The sequence below is a fragment of the Spermophilus citellus genome (assembly GCF_964194105.1).
Source record: "Spermophilus citellus genome assembly, chromosome: 15".
In the NCBI taxonomy this organism is placed as follows: domain Eukaryota; kingdom Metazoa; phylum Chordata; class Mammalia; order Rodentia; family Sciuridae; genus Spermophilus; species Spermophilus citellus.
The window spans coordinates 97579407-97597801 of NC_138195.1; the positions used below are offsets into that span (position 1 = coordinate 97579407).

The 18395-nt window shown below is 52.4% G+C and overlaps 2 protein-coding genes across 2 annotated transcripts; both read right to left on the minus strand.

Moving 5' to 3' along the window:
* Positions 1-122: 122 nt before the first annotated feature.
* Positions 123-4563, minus strand: SPRN (shadow of prion protein). Its single transcript, XM_081267294.1, has 3 exons — positions 4146-4563; positions 347-3124; positions 123-296 (listed from the first exon to the last, which is right to left on the minus strand). The coding sequence occupies exon 2, from the start codon at positions 3114-3116 to the stop codon at positions 2646-2648; it is 471 nt and encodes a 156-aa protein (XP_081123420.1). The 5' UTR covers positions 3117-3124; positions 4146-4563; the 3' UTR covers positions 123-296; positions 347-2645.
* Positions 4564-9427: 4864 nt separating this feature from the next.
* On the minus strand, positions 9428-10382 carry LOC308634541 (olfactory receptor 226-like; the record flags this gene model as incomplete). The annotated part of the gene is made up of 1 exon (XM_081268400.1): positions 9428-10382. The coding sequence occupies exon 1, from the start codon at positions 10361-10363 to the stop codon at positions 9428-9430; it is 936 nt and encodes a 311-aa protein (XP_081124526.1). The 5' UTR covers positions 10364-10382.
* Between the last annotated feature and the right edge of the window lie 8013 nt (positions 10383-18395).

Consider the following 18395-nt stretch of genomic DNA (forward strand, 5'->3'; position numbering starts at 1 on the left):
GCACACCCATGCTACCTTGGGCCCACATATTGAAGTCCCTCGCACCAGTGAAAGCTGGAACAGGCAGGTCAGGAATGGGGCTCTCGATGTCCTATGGCCCTGCAGTGACCAAGAGTCTTATTCCCAGTGAAGGGGTTTATTTTGGTTAACTTTGTTATTAAATGAATACATAAACATGGATGGAGGTTCAGAGTAGTGGAACCCAAGGATTTCCTCCCCCCTTAGTGCTCCGCTTTCAGGAGGCCACAGGCCCATGGCTCAGCTGTACAACAGGCCAGAGAGTCATGGATGGCCAACTCCTAGCCAAGGGGACAGTGGCCCTCTGCTTCAAGGGGACTCAGACCACCTTCTAGCCAATGGGACAGTGGCCCTCTTCTTCAGGGGGGTCCAGAGGAGGTGTCAAGGACCCATCCCAGTGTTGTGTAGGGAATGTTGCTGTCAGCAGCCTGCATTCTAGAAGGCAGGGTGGTTGGATTAGCGTAGACAGGAGGTGCTGGTGAGCCTGGACCTGGTGAATAGCTCTGACCTCATTGTCTGGTGGTGCCTAGCTTTCCCGCAGCTGCCTGAGCATCTGCCAGTCTCTGATGCTCAGCTGACTCTCCATGCTGTGGGCAGCTGCTCCCAGGGGCTGGTCTTCCAGTGGTGCCTCCCACTGCAACTGCCACATGATTGACCCATTCTGAGGGTGCCTTCTTAGCATTGTCTGTGTCTTGCTGAGGAGGTATTCAAGGGCCCTTGGCTGGGCGAAAAGCTAAACACACTTGAGGTGAGGCTGGTGTGAAGCAAGCATTGAAAAATGTTTTCGTTGCCTCTGGAACCTTTTGACACTCATGCGCTATGGTGTGCCAGGGTCTGGTCCAGTGCAGCCCATCAGGGAGTCATCTGAGAAGCCAAGAGGGCTTTGGTGGGTCTCCCTGTACCAAACTGGATGATGGAGGGATCTCATCTGCTTTTGAGAGATCGGCGGGCTTGGCCTTGGCTTGCTGGTCTTAGGTGGCATCCAGCTTGGTCTGGAAGGTATGGAGGAGCATCGGGGCTGGCTGTGCCCTGAGCAATGGCAGTGTGGATGACAGGATGCAAGGAGTAGTGAGTGTCTTGTGACTGCTTGGCCCAGGTCTTGACAGTAGCCTTAAAACCTATCCCCAAACCAGAGCCTTGTGCTGGATGGAGAGATGCTGGTCTCAGCATTGTTCTGGCTAAGCCCAAAGGCTTTTTGGTCCCGAGGGTGAGGGCAAGTCCTGGAAAGAGATTGTCTGTGGGTGAGGGTCTCACAAGAGCACCTAGGGGCTGGCCTCAGGTGCTTAGAGATAGACATCTTGGCAGAGCTGGGAACCCCTGAACTGGGCTCGTGGGCACTGTGCTGGTGGGCCCTGGAGACACAAGGGGCCAGTCTATGCATGAGGTGTTTGGGAGTTGGAAGCAATCCTTGTAAGGACTGCCAGCATCTTGAGGCTGTTCTGGGTACCCCTCCCCTCAAGATGTCCATGTTTAGATAGCCCTTGGTGGAGTAAGGAGCTCAACTCTCTGTCCTGAGCCCAGGCTTGCTGACTATACCTGCTGGAGCCTTGGCCCCACTGCTTTGGTCAGCCTTCCTCCAAAGACCTGCAGGTGGCCCTGGGTCTGATGAACCATGGTCTCTCCTGTCTGTCCTCGGCCACTGTGCCACAACCTTACTGAGGACCCTCTGCCTCCACCTGGTCCATCTGCTCTGAGGGAGGGACTGCCCAGTTGGAGATGCTGCTGCTCACCAGAAGTGTAGGGACCACTTACAGCACAGGGGGACTCTATAGTGGGATTGGCAGCTGCTGTCCCCTGAGTGATCACTGGATGTGAACTTAAATTACAAGAAAATGGAATTCTCTTGAATGTGGGTTTTTCCCCAGAATGAGTCTCAAGATGAGTTAAATGATCCTTAGGGCCCACTGGCTCTAAGGTGGAGACCATCACCTGGCAGAGGGGTTTGTGGGAAGTCTGCCAGGCAGAGAGGGATGCTGCCGTGGCCTCCCAGGGCATGTTCTGCTGGGAGCTCTGAGAACCACAGTGGGCATCTTCTGGAATGGATGGCTTTCCTCCCCAAAACATTACTGTGCTGTGAAATCTTCAGGACCTGCCCTAGGCGAGTGGTTAGCACCTGACGTTTCTCACTGCAGCCTAGTTGAATGTTCCACACTCGCTGATATTCTGCTCCTGTGGGAAGTCCATTCCAGCTGCTCTGGTGGGAAGCCCTTGGTCCTCCATCCTCAGGGCTTCAGTGGCAGAGTGGAACCTTTCTGAAGGTGGCCTCTGCCTGGTTGGTCAACACTGTCTACACTCTTCTGTCCAGGGAAGGCCAGGGAACAGGAGTGGCCTGAAAGCCTGGTCTTGACACCTCCCAGCCTGCAGGCCTGAGCAGGAGCCACAGCTAATTGCCTCTCTCAGGGGACCCTGAAATCCTGGAGCTGGGGGTGCTGCTGATTCCATGGTAGGGTGGGGAGATGGGGAGACTGGGACAGTCTTAGGTGGAGGGTGGGGTCCTCCAGGGCCTGAGGACTGTGGGCAGTGGAGGGAAGAAGTGTTCAAATGCTGTTGGCCTCTCGGACAGCCTGAGGGGCCTATGGAGAAGGCTGGGCTGGGGGCCAGGATATGGATCCCAAGCCCAGCTGTGCCTAGGGCTGGAGCAGCCCCAGGGTGCCCAGGGCTCCAAGGGCACCACCCAGCAGCAGGCAGAGGCACAGGTGGTGGGTGGACTCTGCACCAGAAGTCCAGGTCCAGTAGCTGTACACACCCCTGCCTGTCCCGTTGCCGCCGGGTGCCCAGTCCTCATCGTCCTCCTGGCCACCCTCCTTTGGCCCTGTGGCCCTTCTCCAGCCTGGGCCCCCAGCCAAGCTGGCAGCTGCCCCTGCCGCAGCCCCTGCTGCAGCCCCTGCTGCTGCCACGCGCAGAGTTGAGCCGGCTCCGCTGTAGCGGGGCGCAGGCCTCACACGCACCCTTGAGGCCCCACGTGCTCCACCGCGCAGGCCTCCACGGGCGCTGCCCCGGGCTCCTCCACGGCCACCTTTGGCTGCACCGCTGTCGCAGAGGAAAGCTGCAGCCAGTAGGAGAGCCCAGCAAGTTGCAGCTGTCCAGTTCATCTTCATTGGCAAAACTGCAGAAAGGAATCAGAAGGGACTTCAGCTTCTGCAAGAAGGGGCACAAGGGCATGGGGCAGAGATGAGGTGACAGGGAACTTAGGGCCTGGGGACAAGGTCTGGAATTAGGGTCTGGATACAGGAACATGAGAGCTTGGAGACTTGGGAGGCTCAGGGTCTGAGGAGATACAGGTCAGGACTGGGGACCAGGCTGTTGGGTGAGGGGGTTCAGGGCCTGAGGCCACAGAGGTTTGTGATCTAGGGACCAGGATGGGGTTAGGGGATTCAGGGCTTGCTGACAGTGGTGAAGTGGCTCAAGTCCGGGGAGGATAGGGTTCAGGATCTGGGAACAGGGGCTCAGAGCCTGAGGACAGATTGAGCTGCTTTTGTGAAGATCTGGGAGCTTACCACTTGTGGTGAGGCTGGACTGGGCTGTGTGTGTGCGTTCAGGCCTGGGGTAGGGGCTTGGGGTCCTGTTCACCAACTGGGAAGGGTATGGGGTGGGCTGGGAGGGATTAACACGGCAGGACTGTTAGGTGCCTGAGGTGGGATGGGGCGCAGAATTGGGGGGTGCTGAGCGCCTGTGGTGGGGGTGCTCAGGCCTAGCGGTAGGGGCTTCATATTCCCGGCCTTGCGCAGCCATGTTGGGGGTGTTGGAGGGGGTCGTGACTGAAGGATGCCAAACACTCAGATCAGCATCTAGAGGAAGAACGGGCATGTGACCCGACCTGGCATCCCCGATCTGGGATCTCCGGAGCCTGAGAGCCAGTGGCCGCGGCGAAATGGGTGCGGGGTAGGTAACACCGCTTGGACTCCGCCCGGGAAGGCCCCGACCCCGGAAATTTCCCTTCCTGCCCCCGCCCCGCGCCCCACCCTTCCAGGCCGAGGCCCAGCAGTGGGGGAGGGGAACCGGACAAGGATGGGCCCACCCAGCTCTGCGCCGAGGGTCTGGGCGGCGTTTCCATCCTCTCCAGGACCGCGCAATCGCCCCCACTCCAGCCTCTCCGGTCCGCTCCCGGATCCCCCGCTCGGACTTACCCGCTGCGGGCCTGGGTCGGAACTTCTGCCCAGATGCTGCTCCGGGGCCGCAGCCGAGTGGGAAGACGGGCGGGGGCGAAGACCCTCTGCCAACCCGGCGCGGCCGGATGCTGCCGAGGCCTCCGCGAGGACTGAGGGCGGCAGCGGCGGCGGCGGCTCAGCCCCGGGAGACCGGAGGGGAAGGGAGGAGAGAAGGCAGGCTCGGAGGAGGGCGCAGCCCCTCTTGTGGTCCGGCCCCCATGGTCGCCGCGCCCCCTCCTCCTTCCTTCTCCCCGCCTCCCTCCCCAGCTCCTCACTTGCCCACAAAAGACCCTCTTGTCCCCCTCACCCAGGCGTCTCTGATGGCTCTTACCCAGCGGAACACACCAGCCCCCTCCCTCCGCGCCCTCCCCACCTGCCCACTTCGTCCATTCCCCTTCCCCAGGGCTTCTCCCCAGCCCATCCACGCTCCTCCTTCCGGTCTTCCACATTATTATCCCCACCTGAGTGGACATCCCAGCCACAGGGGCCACAAAAATGTGCCAGGAGGAGAGGAGGGGATGCCTGCCCAGGGTCCCAACTTTCTGAGTCCCACCAGCAACAGGCTCCCTTCCCAGGTCTGTGAGACTTGCTCATGGGCACTGGGATGTGCCCCTGACCATAATTTGGGACTCAGGGTCATCCTGTTGTTCTTGCAGTGCTACTGAAAATGCTGCCAGGCACCCGTGCTCCACCGGGAGTGTCCTGATGGCACTAGATGAACTTGCCAGGCCTGGCTCCCGGGGACCACTTCTGGGAGTGCTCTCCTGGGGAGCCAGCCATGGGGTCTGTCTGTTGCTGTGCCCTCCCTGGCCCTTGGAGGGGCATATGACCTCTGCTCCAAAAAGCATGCAGTTTCCTGGCCACAGGGTCTGCAGCCTGAGTTCTAGGAGCCCCACCGAAGCTGAAGTGGAGCCTATTACAGATGGGGCAGAGGAAGGGAGCTGGTCAAGGTGACCCAGTTTTATTTGCCCCAGCAGATCCAGGTTAGTGAGGGAAACTTCTCTTCCCATTGAAGCCAGTTAGATTTGGGTTTCTGTCACCTGCAGTGAGGAGGAGCCCAGCCTGGTGCCTGGCTCCCTGCCCTTCGTTCTAAGGGCCCCACTCAAGTACATAGAGTTCCCAGGAAGCCTCCCATAGCTTTATGGCAACAGCATAAATGACAACCAGAACCTCTCAGACATTCAAAGAGCTAGACCAAGATAAAGAGACGGAACAGTGGAAAAAGAAGTTTGAGGAATCCGAGGGAAACTTCAAAACAGACATTAAAGGATACATAATCTCAAAGGCTTAGAATGACCGGCAGACACAATATTTATAAAATAAGAATAGGTTGCTGTGAAAAAAGAATAAAAGAAACTTTTCAATCTCAATTTGTTGAAAAAAAAAAAGAGAACAGACGGATTGAGTAATAAAGCTAAGGAAATCTCAGGCAAAAGACAGAATATGAGAGGAGAGGGCTCTGACCCCTGACAGTTGTGCAAAGGTGAACATGGAGGCAGGAGGGTTAGTGACCCAGCAGGAAATGCACGGGAGAGGTCCTCTCACCTCCTCTTATCTGAAGATTGTAGGATGGTCTCAGGATATGTAGGGAGGCAAGGAAAACACTTGGACTACTTTGAGTGTGAACATGAAAGTTCTTAATGGAATACTAGCAAAATGTGCATGGTGGTGCGGCAGGAAGCATGCCAGCATCCAGTGGGACTCAGGTCTTGCCTCAAGACATGCCAGCGACTTCATTCCTCAGTGGGTAGAGGGAGAGACTCTCTTAATTTTCTCAGAAGAGGAAGACAAAGCATTGGATTTCAACCAACACTCATTTGTGGTGGGGGTGAGGGGAGAAAGGCCAAGAAAGTGAGTCAAGGAAATGAATTTTCTTTACTCTGCTGTGTTTCAGAACCACAGCAGACATCCTGCTCAGTGGTGGGGCTGTACCTGCACTCCTTTGAGAACACAAATGAGAATGGCCTTGCTTTCACCACTTTTGTGTGAGACAGGACTGGCAGGGCCACCTACAAGACAGCAGTATTTGGAGTGGGTGAAGTCAGCAGTGGCAGGACACTTGCTGCTGCCCACTGGTGCTGACTTCCCACCTGCAATAGGGGCCACAAAGCACTGGGGGGCCCCTGAGACCCACGAAGAGGGCTCTGGGCATTCCAGGGGGTCTCTGTTCCCCCTAGGAAGAGGGTCTGTGTGGAGATTGAACAACCTTTCCGTATCCTTCTGTCCTGCCTGGACATGGTGCCCAGGGTGCTGCCATCATCTGATGGCCACAGGGTGCTGTTGGCAGAGTGAGGGTGGTGGGTGGATTTCTGGGTCCCCGCTTGTCGTGGCTGCTCCATCGCCTGTGCTGGGCATACCTGGCCTCCTGACTCTGCTTGTTAAAGTAGTTATCAACTGGATATTCTGTGTCAGCAAAACTGCATCTTAGACTTGAGTAAATGCACTAGCTTTTCTCCCCAGAATGAGAAAGCAGTCAGCAGTGCAATTAGCATTCTACAATGCAGATGGCATTGTTGGAGAACACAAAGGGAGACCTGCTTGCATGGAGGCATGAACGAGGATAGGACAGCTCAGGACTGTGGAAGTGATGATTCTTCACCCACAAGTTAATTCATTCAAAGAAATACCAACAAAAATTCCTGCACATTTTTTTTATTAGAGCATTATTTCGGTATGATTTTTAAAGGAACCTGCTGTCGGTTAAACTGCACCCCTGTGAAATTCATATGCTGACTCCCAAACCCTGGTGGCTGTATTTGGAGACAGGACCTTTAAGGAAATAATTAAGTTTATTTATGGTCATAAGGAGCTGCCCTGATCCAAAGGACTGGTATCATTAATAAGGGGAGATCAGACATGCACAGAAGGATGACCATATGAGGACACAGGGAGGAGAGGAGGTGCTGTCCACAAGTGATAGAGATAGGCTTCAGAAGGAACCATTCCTGCCAAATTATGAATCATTCCTGCTAAATTTCTATCGTATAAGCTGTTTGTGGCACTTTGTTTTGGTACTAAAACTAATATAGACCCAAGGGATCATAAACTCTGGATAGAACATAAAGGCCTAAAATAACTAAGATAATTTTTAGAAAGAAGATCAAAGAGGACTCACTATATCAGATATTGAGGCATCACAGAAAGTCATGGTGAGGAAGCATCCTGGGCAAGGGCCAGGCAGACCAGCACAGGGGACTAGGGCATGGGTGACTGTTCCTTCCAGCTGCTCTCCCATACCTTCATCATACGTTTCTTCATCTGCATCCCCTGAAGTCCTTTTCATAAGCTGCATGTGTAAGCAAATGTTTCCTGAGATCTGTAAGCTCCTTTAATAAAATAATCCAACCTGACGAGGGGTTGTGGGATGCCAGTTTATAGCCAGTTTGTCAGAAGTGCAGATAAAACACCCAAGGATTAAAACTGGCATGGAAGTGGTCAGGTCCTCAAGTCTGAGTCATGGGGGGAACTGAGCTACCTCCAGGTGAACAGTGTAGGACTGAGCCGAATAGAGGACACCCAACAGTGTCTGCTGCAAGACTGTTGCTGAGTGTGTGGGGACCCCTGCTTGGCCTCAGAAGTCTTCTGTGTTGACTACTGAGCAGGAGCTGGAGAAATTTGGGTTTATATCTACTCAGAAAACATAAAAAGGACAAAATGAAAATTCTGGAAGTGAAAACAGAAGATTGGACATGGCTAGAGAGATGGAAGATCAGAAGAAATATCCAGAGGAGAGCATAGGATCGGGGCGGGAGCAGAGGGACACTGAAAAGGTCTGGTACATGATTCTGGAACCAGAGGAAGAGGAGAAAGTGCATGTGGTAGAGGCAGTGTTCAAGGAAATGCTTTCCAAAATGGACAAGAGGGCAAATCATGAGCTTTGGAGGCATCTAAACCAAGAGCAACAGAAACAGAGAAGCAACCCAGGAGAGACGCTGGAGGTCAAAATGAAAAATATCATAAGGCTTCCAGAAGCAGAGGAAACCCAAGTCACCTGCAAAAGGAATAAAAATAAGACTGACACTGAGCCTTCAACAGAGCCACATGGAGAAGCATGGCAGGCAGCCAGGAGCTGAGAGGCAATGATTCCTGTATCAGGAAAATGCCCACAGGAAACTGATGTCACTGTATTAGTGTCAGACAAAGTAGAATTTAAGCCTTAAACATTAAGGCAGGGAGCTGTTTAGAGGCAGAGTAGTATCTCCTAATGATAAAGGTTAAATTGACCAAGATGATAAAATGACCCTAAATTTGTATGCATTTTGACATACTTTAAAATGCACAAAGCAACATGATGAGAAAGATGATGTTCATAGCACAAAACTTTTGCATAGATTTAACTCTCACACAGACCATAGGATACATCTGTCACATATACACACTGACAAGGCACACCTCCTGGTGCCATTACTAAGGAAATGGGGCAGGAGTGGGAACCAAGTGCCCAAGTGCCCTGACAGCACTGGGCAGGGAGTGCATGGTTTACCAAGTTCCATGATCCTGAGAAGAAAGGGGGCAGAAAACTCGGGCATGGGCATGTTACCTGGTCACAAAACCTACCAGGCATCAAGCAGGAGGATGCCCTTGTTTCTGGGGAATGGTGTCACCTGTGTGTTGGGGTGCTGCTGAGACCTGCGGCCTGGGGATCCTTGGTGCCCACTCTGAGCCTTCTGAAGTTCTCATGGGAAGAGGGCAATCCATGCAGGCTTGGGGGTAAGGGATGCAGGGCTTAGGAGAGGGAGAGGGGGCTGGCTACCACCAAAGCAGTCCAGACCCCAGTGGTCAGGGGAATGGCACTAGAAAGGGACTATCTGTGACTCTGCACTGAGCTTTTCAGGCTGTGTGGCTGCCAAGGTGCTGATCTTGCTGGGAGAGGTCCTGGGAGCTAGGGAGCCATTCCTGCTCCAGTGCTGATCTCCCAGGGAGAAGCCTGGGGAGCTGGGAGCTGTCCCCTGTTCAGTGCTGATCTCACTGGGAAAAGCCTGGAGAACTGGGAGCTGTCCATTGTTCAGTGCTGATCTCCTGGGAAGCAGTGTCCAGGGCCTGGACATAAGTCTTTAGGTCTCAGTCACCTCCTGTGCTCATTCAGATGTCCACTTGAGGCCACTGTGTCCTGGGCAGCTCTAATCCAGGGTGGGATGGGGGAGGAGAGGAAGGAAGTTCTGCTGCCAGTTGAGACAGCTGGCCTGGTCTTGGTGGTGAGGCAGTGTCTGCAAGCAGGGCAGAGTGGTCAGCAGTTCCAGAGTGCATCCTGCTGCTGGTCCTCAGGAGGGGTCAGGGACGTGGAGGAGTTTGGTCAGGGCCTTCCTAATGTCACGGTTTCGCAGGCAATAGATTATGGGGTTGAGCAGGGGAGTGACAACCGAGTAGACCACAGACACCAACTTGTTGAGGTTGAAGGAGCTGATGGCGTGAGGCCGGGCATACATGAAGATGGTGGTGGTGTAGAAGATGACAACCACCACCAGGTGTGAGGCGCAGGTGGAGAAAGCCTTCTGGCGGCTGCCTCTCCCTGGAATCCTTAGCACTGTGGCCAGGATGTGGGCATAGGAGACCACAGTCACCAGCAGGGAGGTGGCAAGCACAGCCAGGGCTGCCACAAAGTCCAGAGTTTCGATGGTGGTGGTATCTGAACAGGACAGCTGCAGCAGGGGTGAGATGTCACAAAAGAAGTGATTGAGGACATTGGGGCCACAAAATCTGAGGCGGGAGATGAGAGTTATGGACACAAAGGAGGCCAGGAAGCCACCAAGCCAGGCACTGAGCGCCAGGTACAGGCAGAGCCTCCAGCCCATGAGGGCTGGGTAGCGTAGTGGGTGGCAGATGGCCAGGTACCGGTCACAGGCCATGGTAGACAGAAGGAAGCACTCAGAGGAGCCTAGTGAAAGGAAGAGGAACAGCTGGGTGAGGCAGCCGGAGAAAGAGATGATCCCTACTCCTGCCAGGAGGCTGACCAGCAGCTTGGGGACAGTGACTGTGGTGTAGAAAGTCTCCAGCACTGACAGGTTGGCCAGAAAAAAGTACATAGGTGTGTGCAGTTGGTGGCTGGCCCTGATGGTGCCCACGATGACCAGGTTCTCCAGGACTGTCACCACATAGATGGTAAGGAATGACCCAAACAGCAATCCTTGCAGGTGGTGCAGCTCAGGGAAGCCCAGCAAGATGAATTCTGCTACCCAGGTGTTGTTGGGGTTGCTCATGGCCCTTCCCAGAAGGGGAGGTCACTTCTGAGCACCCTGGAACAGTGACACTAAGATGTGGCATGTGATAGGGCCAGGCTTACTTCTACACTGGTGAGAGCAGCTGTGAGCATTGCACTCCTTCGGGGGGTCTCAGAGGCAGGGCTTCCCTCCCCCACCCCCTTTTGCCTGCCCAAGGACTGAGGGACTAGCAGAAGACATCATGACCACAGCATGCCTTTGGGACCCACTGCAGCCAACCTCACCTCTCAGCTCAACTTGCACACCTACCCAGGGCTAACATCTATCAGTGGCCACAGGGCCTGTACACACCTGTCTGAGCAGAGGCACTCCTCACAAATATGCCCTCAGGCATATATCCTCTCCTGCCTCAACATACAGAATGGAGTCAAGGGTGTGCACTCCCAGGTGAAATCTACATCAGATGCACACCCCAAGATGCACATACACACAGACTTTGGAGGTGTACACACACATGGCCATGCCAGAACACACACAGCATCAGGAAGACTTATTTTGCCTGGTGTGCCCTGGGGCACTTCCCTATCTTCCCTGCTGACTCCCAGGCCTCCTGGTTGGTTCATACTGCTTTCTGTGGCCAGGGGACCCTCGTGCTTCAGGAAAGACAGGGAGAGAGGATACTACTTTCATTAACTGCAGGGCAACCTGCAGGGTGAATAGAACTTGGGGGCTGTAGAGAGGTGGGAGCGAGTCCCCACCTCAAGGTTCCGATTGGCCTGGCCTGGAGCCTGCGCTTTCTGAGCTTGCGAAGTGGCTGTGGGGAATGGGTGGAAGATGTCCTCTCCCAGCCTCAAACGGGATGTGCAGTTTGGGAACTTTTGTTAGGACACCCCTGCAGGTAGGTGCCTGAGGGCAGATGGGCTGATTGCACGGAGGAGGTGGCCTGAGATACAGGCTGAGGAAGGGTCCCACTGGCCTGCCAGGCGCTCCTGGCCCTGCCTTGCGGCTGCTCCTCAAGGCTTCTCCTCTCCTCGCTTGTACTTGGGTTCCTTCTGGGCTGATGGTGCGGAGGGAGTCCGAGGTCCTTGGACCCTCTGCGTGCTCAGCTTCTACTTCTGCAATTCGCCCTTCGCAGAAGGGCTCCACCAAGGTGAATTCCCCAAAGCCGCCGCCGAGGGCTAAGGCAGACGCCAGACTCCCGCTGGGGCAAATGGCTAGCTCTGCGGATCCCGCCAGAGAGCCTCTGGCGGAGGAGCCAGAGCACTGGCCCCTAAGTCTCAGCACCCGGTTAGTGAGATGGGTCAGGAAGCTGCGAGGGGCCTGCCAGGGTCTGTGGGCCCGCCTTGGACTTGCAGGCTGAAGGCGCGCAGGACCGCTCCGGGTCCCGGTTCCTGCGGCTAGGGCCAGCTAGCCCGCCGGTGGCAGCTGGGGGTCGCCGGAAAAATGCTGCGCTCACGGGGCCTTTCGGGGCGCTGCCTCAAGATCAAGGTCCGGGCTAGGAAAGCACAGTCCCCGCCTTGGCCTTGTCTTGGTGAAGCTCGGACAGGGTCTGGGAGAGGCTGGGGGTGGGGGGCGGGGGGCCTACAGCCTCTGGCTCCACATGATCTTTATTTGGCCCCTCAGGTCTTCTTTCTGCTCCCTAACTTGGGGGACTCTTAATTGCTCTCCAGGCAATTTGTGGAGGGAGCCGGGAGGTGCGCTGCTGGGAGTCAGCCCAGAAGAGGTCTCCAGAGGAGTCTGCTCTTGGGTGCCGGCGGGACGCCATCCTGGGGAGGCCCCAGCCTGATTATCGCCTAACATGGATTCCCACCCTCTCCGACAGGCCAGGTGGCCACAAGCTCAGTCTTTGCTAAGTCGTGTTTCCCTGTGCGGAGGCTTGCATTTCCCTGCTTCTCATGGGTGTTTTCTATAGATGTGAGCTTCTGCTTCTGTGAGGTGCCCCATCTTTTGTCCATTTCTTCCAATGGTGTCCTCTTTTACTTGATTTGTAGGAGCTCTTATTTTTAAAAATCACTTTCTTTAAATATCTCTTTGAGGTGTAATTTATGCTGTGTGTTGAGTTTGATGGATTTTGACCAAAGTGCACGTGCGTGCGTGGAAATCACGCTCATCAAGGTAACTCCTTGGCTGAGAGATGTCCTGATGCCCTTTCCTAGCCATCCCTGCTCGGTTGTGATTCTTTTCCTTGCAGATTAGCTTCATTTGCTCTGGAAGGCAATGTAACTAGAGCCACAGGCTTCCTGCCAGGCATGCTTCGGAGGCTCTGGATGTGGGGACCCTCTGCATGGCTGCGGGGTTTTCTTTGCAACCTCTACTTTCTCCTTTATTTGTTCCCAACATCTGGAGATGCCTGGCTTTCTTTCATTCATCCCATATCAATTCATGCCTGCACAGAGGCCTGAAGACTCACTTGGGACCTTTGCAGGTTCACCTTGATCATTTCCATCTCTTGGCGTTGTTGTCCTTCACTGCCTGATGTGCAGTGTCTTAAAAGCCTCTTTTTCATTTTCTGCTACTCCATTTTGGCTGAAAGTGGATGTCTTTAAATAGTTTTAGAATATTTTGTTTGACAGGTCATTATTTAAACATGTTAAAAAATATCCAGATATGGGGGCATTCAGATTTTTGTTGTTAATTTTAAATTTAATTTTGTTGTAGTTAGAATGTATGCAGTTATTTCAACCTTCCAACTTTACTAGCCCTGCCCTATGTGTATCGTACATGCACCTGCAAAGCATGTGGGTCCTGTGACTGCTGAGCAGAGCACTTGTGTGGGTTGATGTCCCCTGGTGTGGGGTCCTTGTGCCCCTCCTTCTGGACTCTTGCACTCACTGGGCATCAGGTCGTTACTTATGTGTTTTTTCTTTCCCTTTCCTCCTCTGTCTGGGAGTCCAGTTACATTTACTGTAGCCTGCTTGTATCTGCCACAGGGCAGTGAGGCTTGGTTTACATCTGAGTCTTTAGAACAACCTCCATCTTGTTATCAGTTTCTCCGAGCTATTATTTTCAGTGTCTAATGTGCAGTTTAGCTGTGGCTGTGACATTTCATTGCTTTCTGTGTCCTCGATTCTCAGGCATTTGGGAGTGATCCTGGAGAGATGTCCCCTCCCAGCCTGGCTGCTTCCTGCACAGGTGAAGGGCCCGTGACTGCACCTTGGATACACCTATCCAGGGCCCTCATTGCAACTATCTCCTTTACCAAACTCACACACCAAGCTGATCTTCTCCTGACCTAAGTTGCCCTAAGACCAGGTGCCTGAGGGCTAGAGGCCACCCACAGCCCAGAGCCCACTGAAATGACCCCAGTGACCCAAACTTCTGTTGACTCAATCCTTTGCTGACCCTGGGGGACCTGCTGATCCTGCTACCTTGTGGCACTTGTCCCTCCCCAAACTCCATGGGCTCTGGCCCTTCCCCTCCTCCTGCCTCCTGCCCCTTCCTGTCCTTCCTGTTGCTGGCTGACTGGCCTGCTGTGACCGTGAGCACCAACTCTGTTCCTGATGTCGTTTCTGTGTCTGCAGTCTTACTGTACCTCACTCTAGCCCATCCAGTGAAGTTTTAGCCAACACATTGTGTTTTCATTTTATAATTTCCAAATTGTTTCTTTTATATAATTCCCCTTTCTCACATTACACCCGTGTGCTCCTTTAATGCATGATCATATTTGTGATGGAAATTTGAAGATGTTTGATGTCTAGTTCTGATGTTGTTGTCACTAGGGGTTTGCTTCTCTTGATAGACTTTCTTCCTGCTTCTGGATCGTATAGTTCTGCTCCTTTGTGTATGTAATAAATCGTGCATGGCTTCAGGTCATGGGCTCTGTGTTACTGTGTGTGTGAGTGTTCTATCTTCTGTTTTGGTAGACAATTAGCTCAAGTAGAGACACTGTGACCCTTTAGTCTTCTTTCTAAGCTCGATACAGCAAGTCTAGAGCCACAGTGCTGGCCCCAAGGGGTCTAGGTCTGGGGGGGCCAAGAGTCCTTGCTAAAAGCACCAGGTTCTCCACAATTTCTGTCTGCCCTGGCCAGCTGGAGGTGGGACACGCCAGCCCATAATGGCCATTTGTGGCTCTGGATAGGTGCTGTCCTTGAAAATGTTCCTCTGTTGCTGGTCACTACTTCCTGTCTTCCTGTGGAGTCTGTCCTGTGCCTGTGTGGCTTCCTGGAGGGCTTCTGCAGCTTCTGCAGCTCCCCTTCCCCTACCCTGCTTGAAGTCTTCACTACAGAGTACAGGTTAACAATTCTGTTGCCACCCTGAATGTTGTTAACAAGAGGGACATCAATCATTTTACCCCACAAGGGTAAAAGTCAGGGAGGAGCCGCCAGGCTGAGGGGCAGGAAAGGCTAGTGCCATCGGGCTCACACCTAGGCCTATGCCAGCCCCTTCAGCCTCCAAACCCTGGAAGCCAGGGACTATGTGACCCACCCTGCCTGGTGGGTTCCAAGGGCTGAACCCAGGATCGAGGACAGTAGATAGGACCCAGCCTCTGTGGGCCAAGGACAACTTGGGATCACCAGTCATGTCAAAGTGCGACCTTGAACTTGGAGTCACATGATGCTAGACTTCTACTGTCTGGAAGAAGTAAAAACACACAAACAGTCCCTTCTAGAGGAAGTCAGTGTCAGAGTGAGTGGAATCATTCCCTCAAGTAATCTTTCCAACAGTGTCCAACACATGGAGATGTCCCAGGAAGAAATAAGAGCTGGTGGAAGAGCACGCATCAGGCTATCAGGAAGCAGCCTTCAAAGCAGCTCTGTCCTGCTGAGGGCCATTGCCAAGTAGAAATGACGCATCGAAAGTTCCTTGCCAGTGTACCCCATGTTGCTTAGAGGACATTCGCTGGGACATTGCATGTATGCTTTAGTAAGGTGACCTTGCTCAAGGACCAGGGCGGATCGGGGTTAAGAGCTGATCAGGTTTTAGGGAGTATCCCGTCCTTGGGTTTAGGGAAGTTCCAGGTTTAAGGTGTACCCTGGGGGGGGGGGGAATAGGGTGTATCCTGCTGCCTCAGGCACGCCCGATCCTTGAGTTCCCGTTGAGTTCTCGTGAGATTCAGAAAGTATTGGAAAAGAAAGCCTCGTGGAGTAGGTAAATTGGGCGGCGGCAGAACTGGGATTTCCCCAGAACGTGTGTAGAGGCCGGTGTGAGTTTGGGAATAAAGATTTGCTGTTTGAATCTACAAGGTGTGTGGTGGCTCGTGATTCTGTGCCCAGCCAGACTGCGGCACTGTCCATGAAACCCATTAAAAGGGGCCAGCAGAGGGGCTGGAGATGTGGCTCAAGCGGTAGCGCGCTCGCCTGGCATGCGTGCAGCCCGGGTTCGATCCTCAGCACCACATACAAACAAAGATGTTGTGTCTGCCGATACTAAAAAATAAATATTAAAAAACTTCTCTCTCTCTCTCTCTAAAAAAAAAAAAAATATTAAAAAAAAAGGGGGCCAGCAGAAAGCAAGAGGGCATGGAAGGCTGGACTTCAATCAAGGTGACCCAGGTGATATTCACAGAGTGCTCACCCAGCAGCAGCATGCACATTTTTTTTTTTTGTACCAGGGATTGAACCCAGGGGCCCTTAACCACTGAGCCACATCCCCAGCCTTTTTATATTTTATTTAGAAATAGGGTCCCACTAAGTTGTTGAGGCTGGCTTTGAACTTGGGATCCTCCTGCCTCAGCCTCCGGAGCTGCTGGGGTTACAGGTGTTTGCCACCAGGCCTCGCTAGTACACACATTCTTTCCTGGTGCATGTGGGACATTGATTAAGATAGAATTATTTTTTAGGCCATGAAAGAAATCACAAACTTAAATAACTCAAAATGACACATGGTATGCTTTCTGACCACAATATAATTAAAATAAAAATTAACAAAAGAGAGATATTTCTGGAAAATGTCCTAATACTCAGACAATATATTTCTACATAGTCCATTAGTCAAAGAAGAAATAAGGGAAATTAGAAAATATTTGGGGGCTAGAAGTGTGGCTCAGTGGTGGAGCACTTGCCTGGCAAGTGTAAGGCTTTGGTTTTGATCCTCAGCACTGAAAAAAAGAACAGAAGTATTAGAAATGCTGAAGTGCTACAAGAAATTAAACACATAGTCAGCAGTAGGTTGGCAAGGCACAATTGTGCTTCTGCAGAAGGGCACTCAAAGGGAATCTGGTGAGCAAGCACACCTGGGCAGGCAGTCTGCCAATATTTATTCTTAAGGAAGCACTGCCCCTTGCTCCTGACAGGAAGAGGGACAATCTACATGATTAGCTAATTTAAAATTGGGGCAGGCATGGAAAAGGGCTATAGTTGTGATTGGGCCTGTTAGGGAATTTAAAAATGGCTCTGTGCTGACCACAAGATTCCCTAACTTAAGATAGCTCCATTATACACATGAAACTTACATTGCAGTAAACATGCCTGTGTTGCATTACAGGTTTAGCTTTGATAGAGAAGAAAACATAAATCTTACAGAAGGAAGAAAGGGAGGAAGAAATAAAGTGAAAAAAAAAAAGGATCCAAAATGAACTTGAAAACACAACACATCAAAAATCACAGGATGCTGCTAAAGCAGTACTTAGAAATAACACCACAGACTGTATTAGAACAAGAAAAAGGTCCTAAATCAGTGACTCAGCCTCCACTTGAAGGAGCTGAGATATAGTGACCAGTGAAGCCCGAAATGAGGAAAACAAGGGAGTCGTGGAGATCAGAGCAGAAATCAGTGGAATAGAAAATGGGAAAGGTAACACATAAAACCAGTAAAACTACAAGCCGTAGAGACAAGCTTACAGACCTGTGAGCACACACACTGGCCTGCACACTTGGGTCCCTGTGCAATCCCCCCGTGCCTGTGCCGTTCTTCCCCACTGGTACTCAAACCTAGTAAGAGCTGCCAGCACACCTTGGAGGAGCAGCTTCCAGGGTGGAGCAGGAAGCACAGGATGGGCTTGGAGCATGTCTAGCCCAGGGTGCTAGGAAATGTTAAGCAGAAGCAAAACCAGCAATGGGGTGTCAGAGGCCAGAAACACCAGGGAGCAGTGGCCAAAGGAGAAGAGTTGGAGCAGGAAAACAAAGCAGGCCAAACACCTTCTCGTGTTTCCCACCAAGTATCTGTGGTGAAGATTCAAGTCTTGATACAGCCAAATTTCCATCTTTTATGGTTCATGAGCAGCTCTTGGCTGCCCTGAGTTTGGAATTGTAAGGTCCTTGTGTTAGACCCTGATGCAAAGAAAAAAAAAAAAAACCCAAAACAACAACAACAACAAAACCCCACCGATTCCAGTTGAAATCAAATTAAAGCAAGCTTATAATTTCGACCAGCCAGGCTATCTCTCCCAAAAACCTCGGGAACAGAAGACAGCCCCGCAGCTCTCTAGGAACACAGCTTTATAGCCCAGAAAGTTACAAAAAGGGGGGTGTCTTGAGAACTTACAGATAACAAAATTTTGACAAGCATAATAACACAAAGGCTAGTTAATATTTTAGCTGGCCCTGACATCAGAATTTATGAGAGTCATCACAGCTTCAGAGAGGGCCCTTATCTGGCCAGGGAAAGCCAGAACTTATGAGGCACCACTAAAGTTCCAGAGAAGGTTGTTATCTCGCCAGGGAAAGCCAGACATGGGTGAGTTCAAGGCAGAGCAGGCATTCCCAGCTTAGAAATCCCAGTAATTTATAGTAAAGCCGAAATTAGCTTTTCATGCCTTTGTGGTGAGATAGCTCCCAATCTTAAGAGGGAATTAGGCTGGGTTTATCACTTGCTTAGCATCTGGATGGCCGTCTTAAGTGACAGCAGCCATTTAAGGACAATTTGGCTTTCCTGCCCAAGGGTGTGCCTGAGAAAGGTTCACCACTTGCTCACAGCAGCCCCACCCTTCACGGCCTGCATCAAGGCCCCCAAGCCTGCCCCGCTCTCTCCGTCCTTGGAGAAATGCCTTTATTTGTCAGCTCTGACATTAAGTTCTCCTGCTATGACTGCCGGTCTTGTCTCCCGGTTCCTGGCTTTCCTTTCAGGAATGACATCCACCTACACTTTCGTGAAGTGTCTTCAGGGTCCTTCTTTCTTAGCTTTCTCCTCTTTG

What these genes read in the sequence shown, in the direction of transcription:
- SPRN (XM_081267294.1), bottom strand. Translation starts at nt 3,116, where the DNA reads ATGAAGATGAACTGGACAGCTGCAACTTGCTGGGCTCTCCTACTGGCT.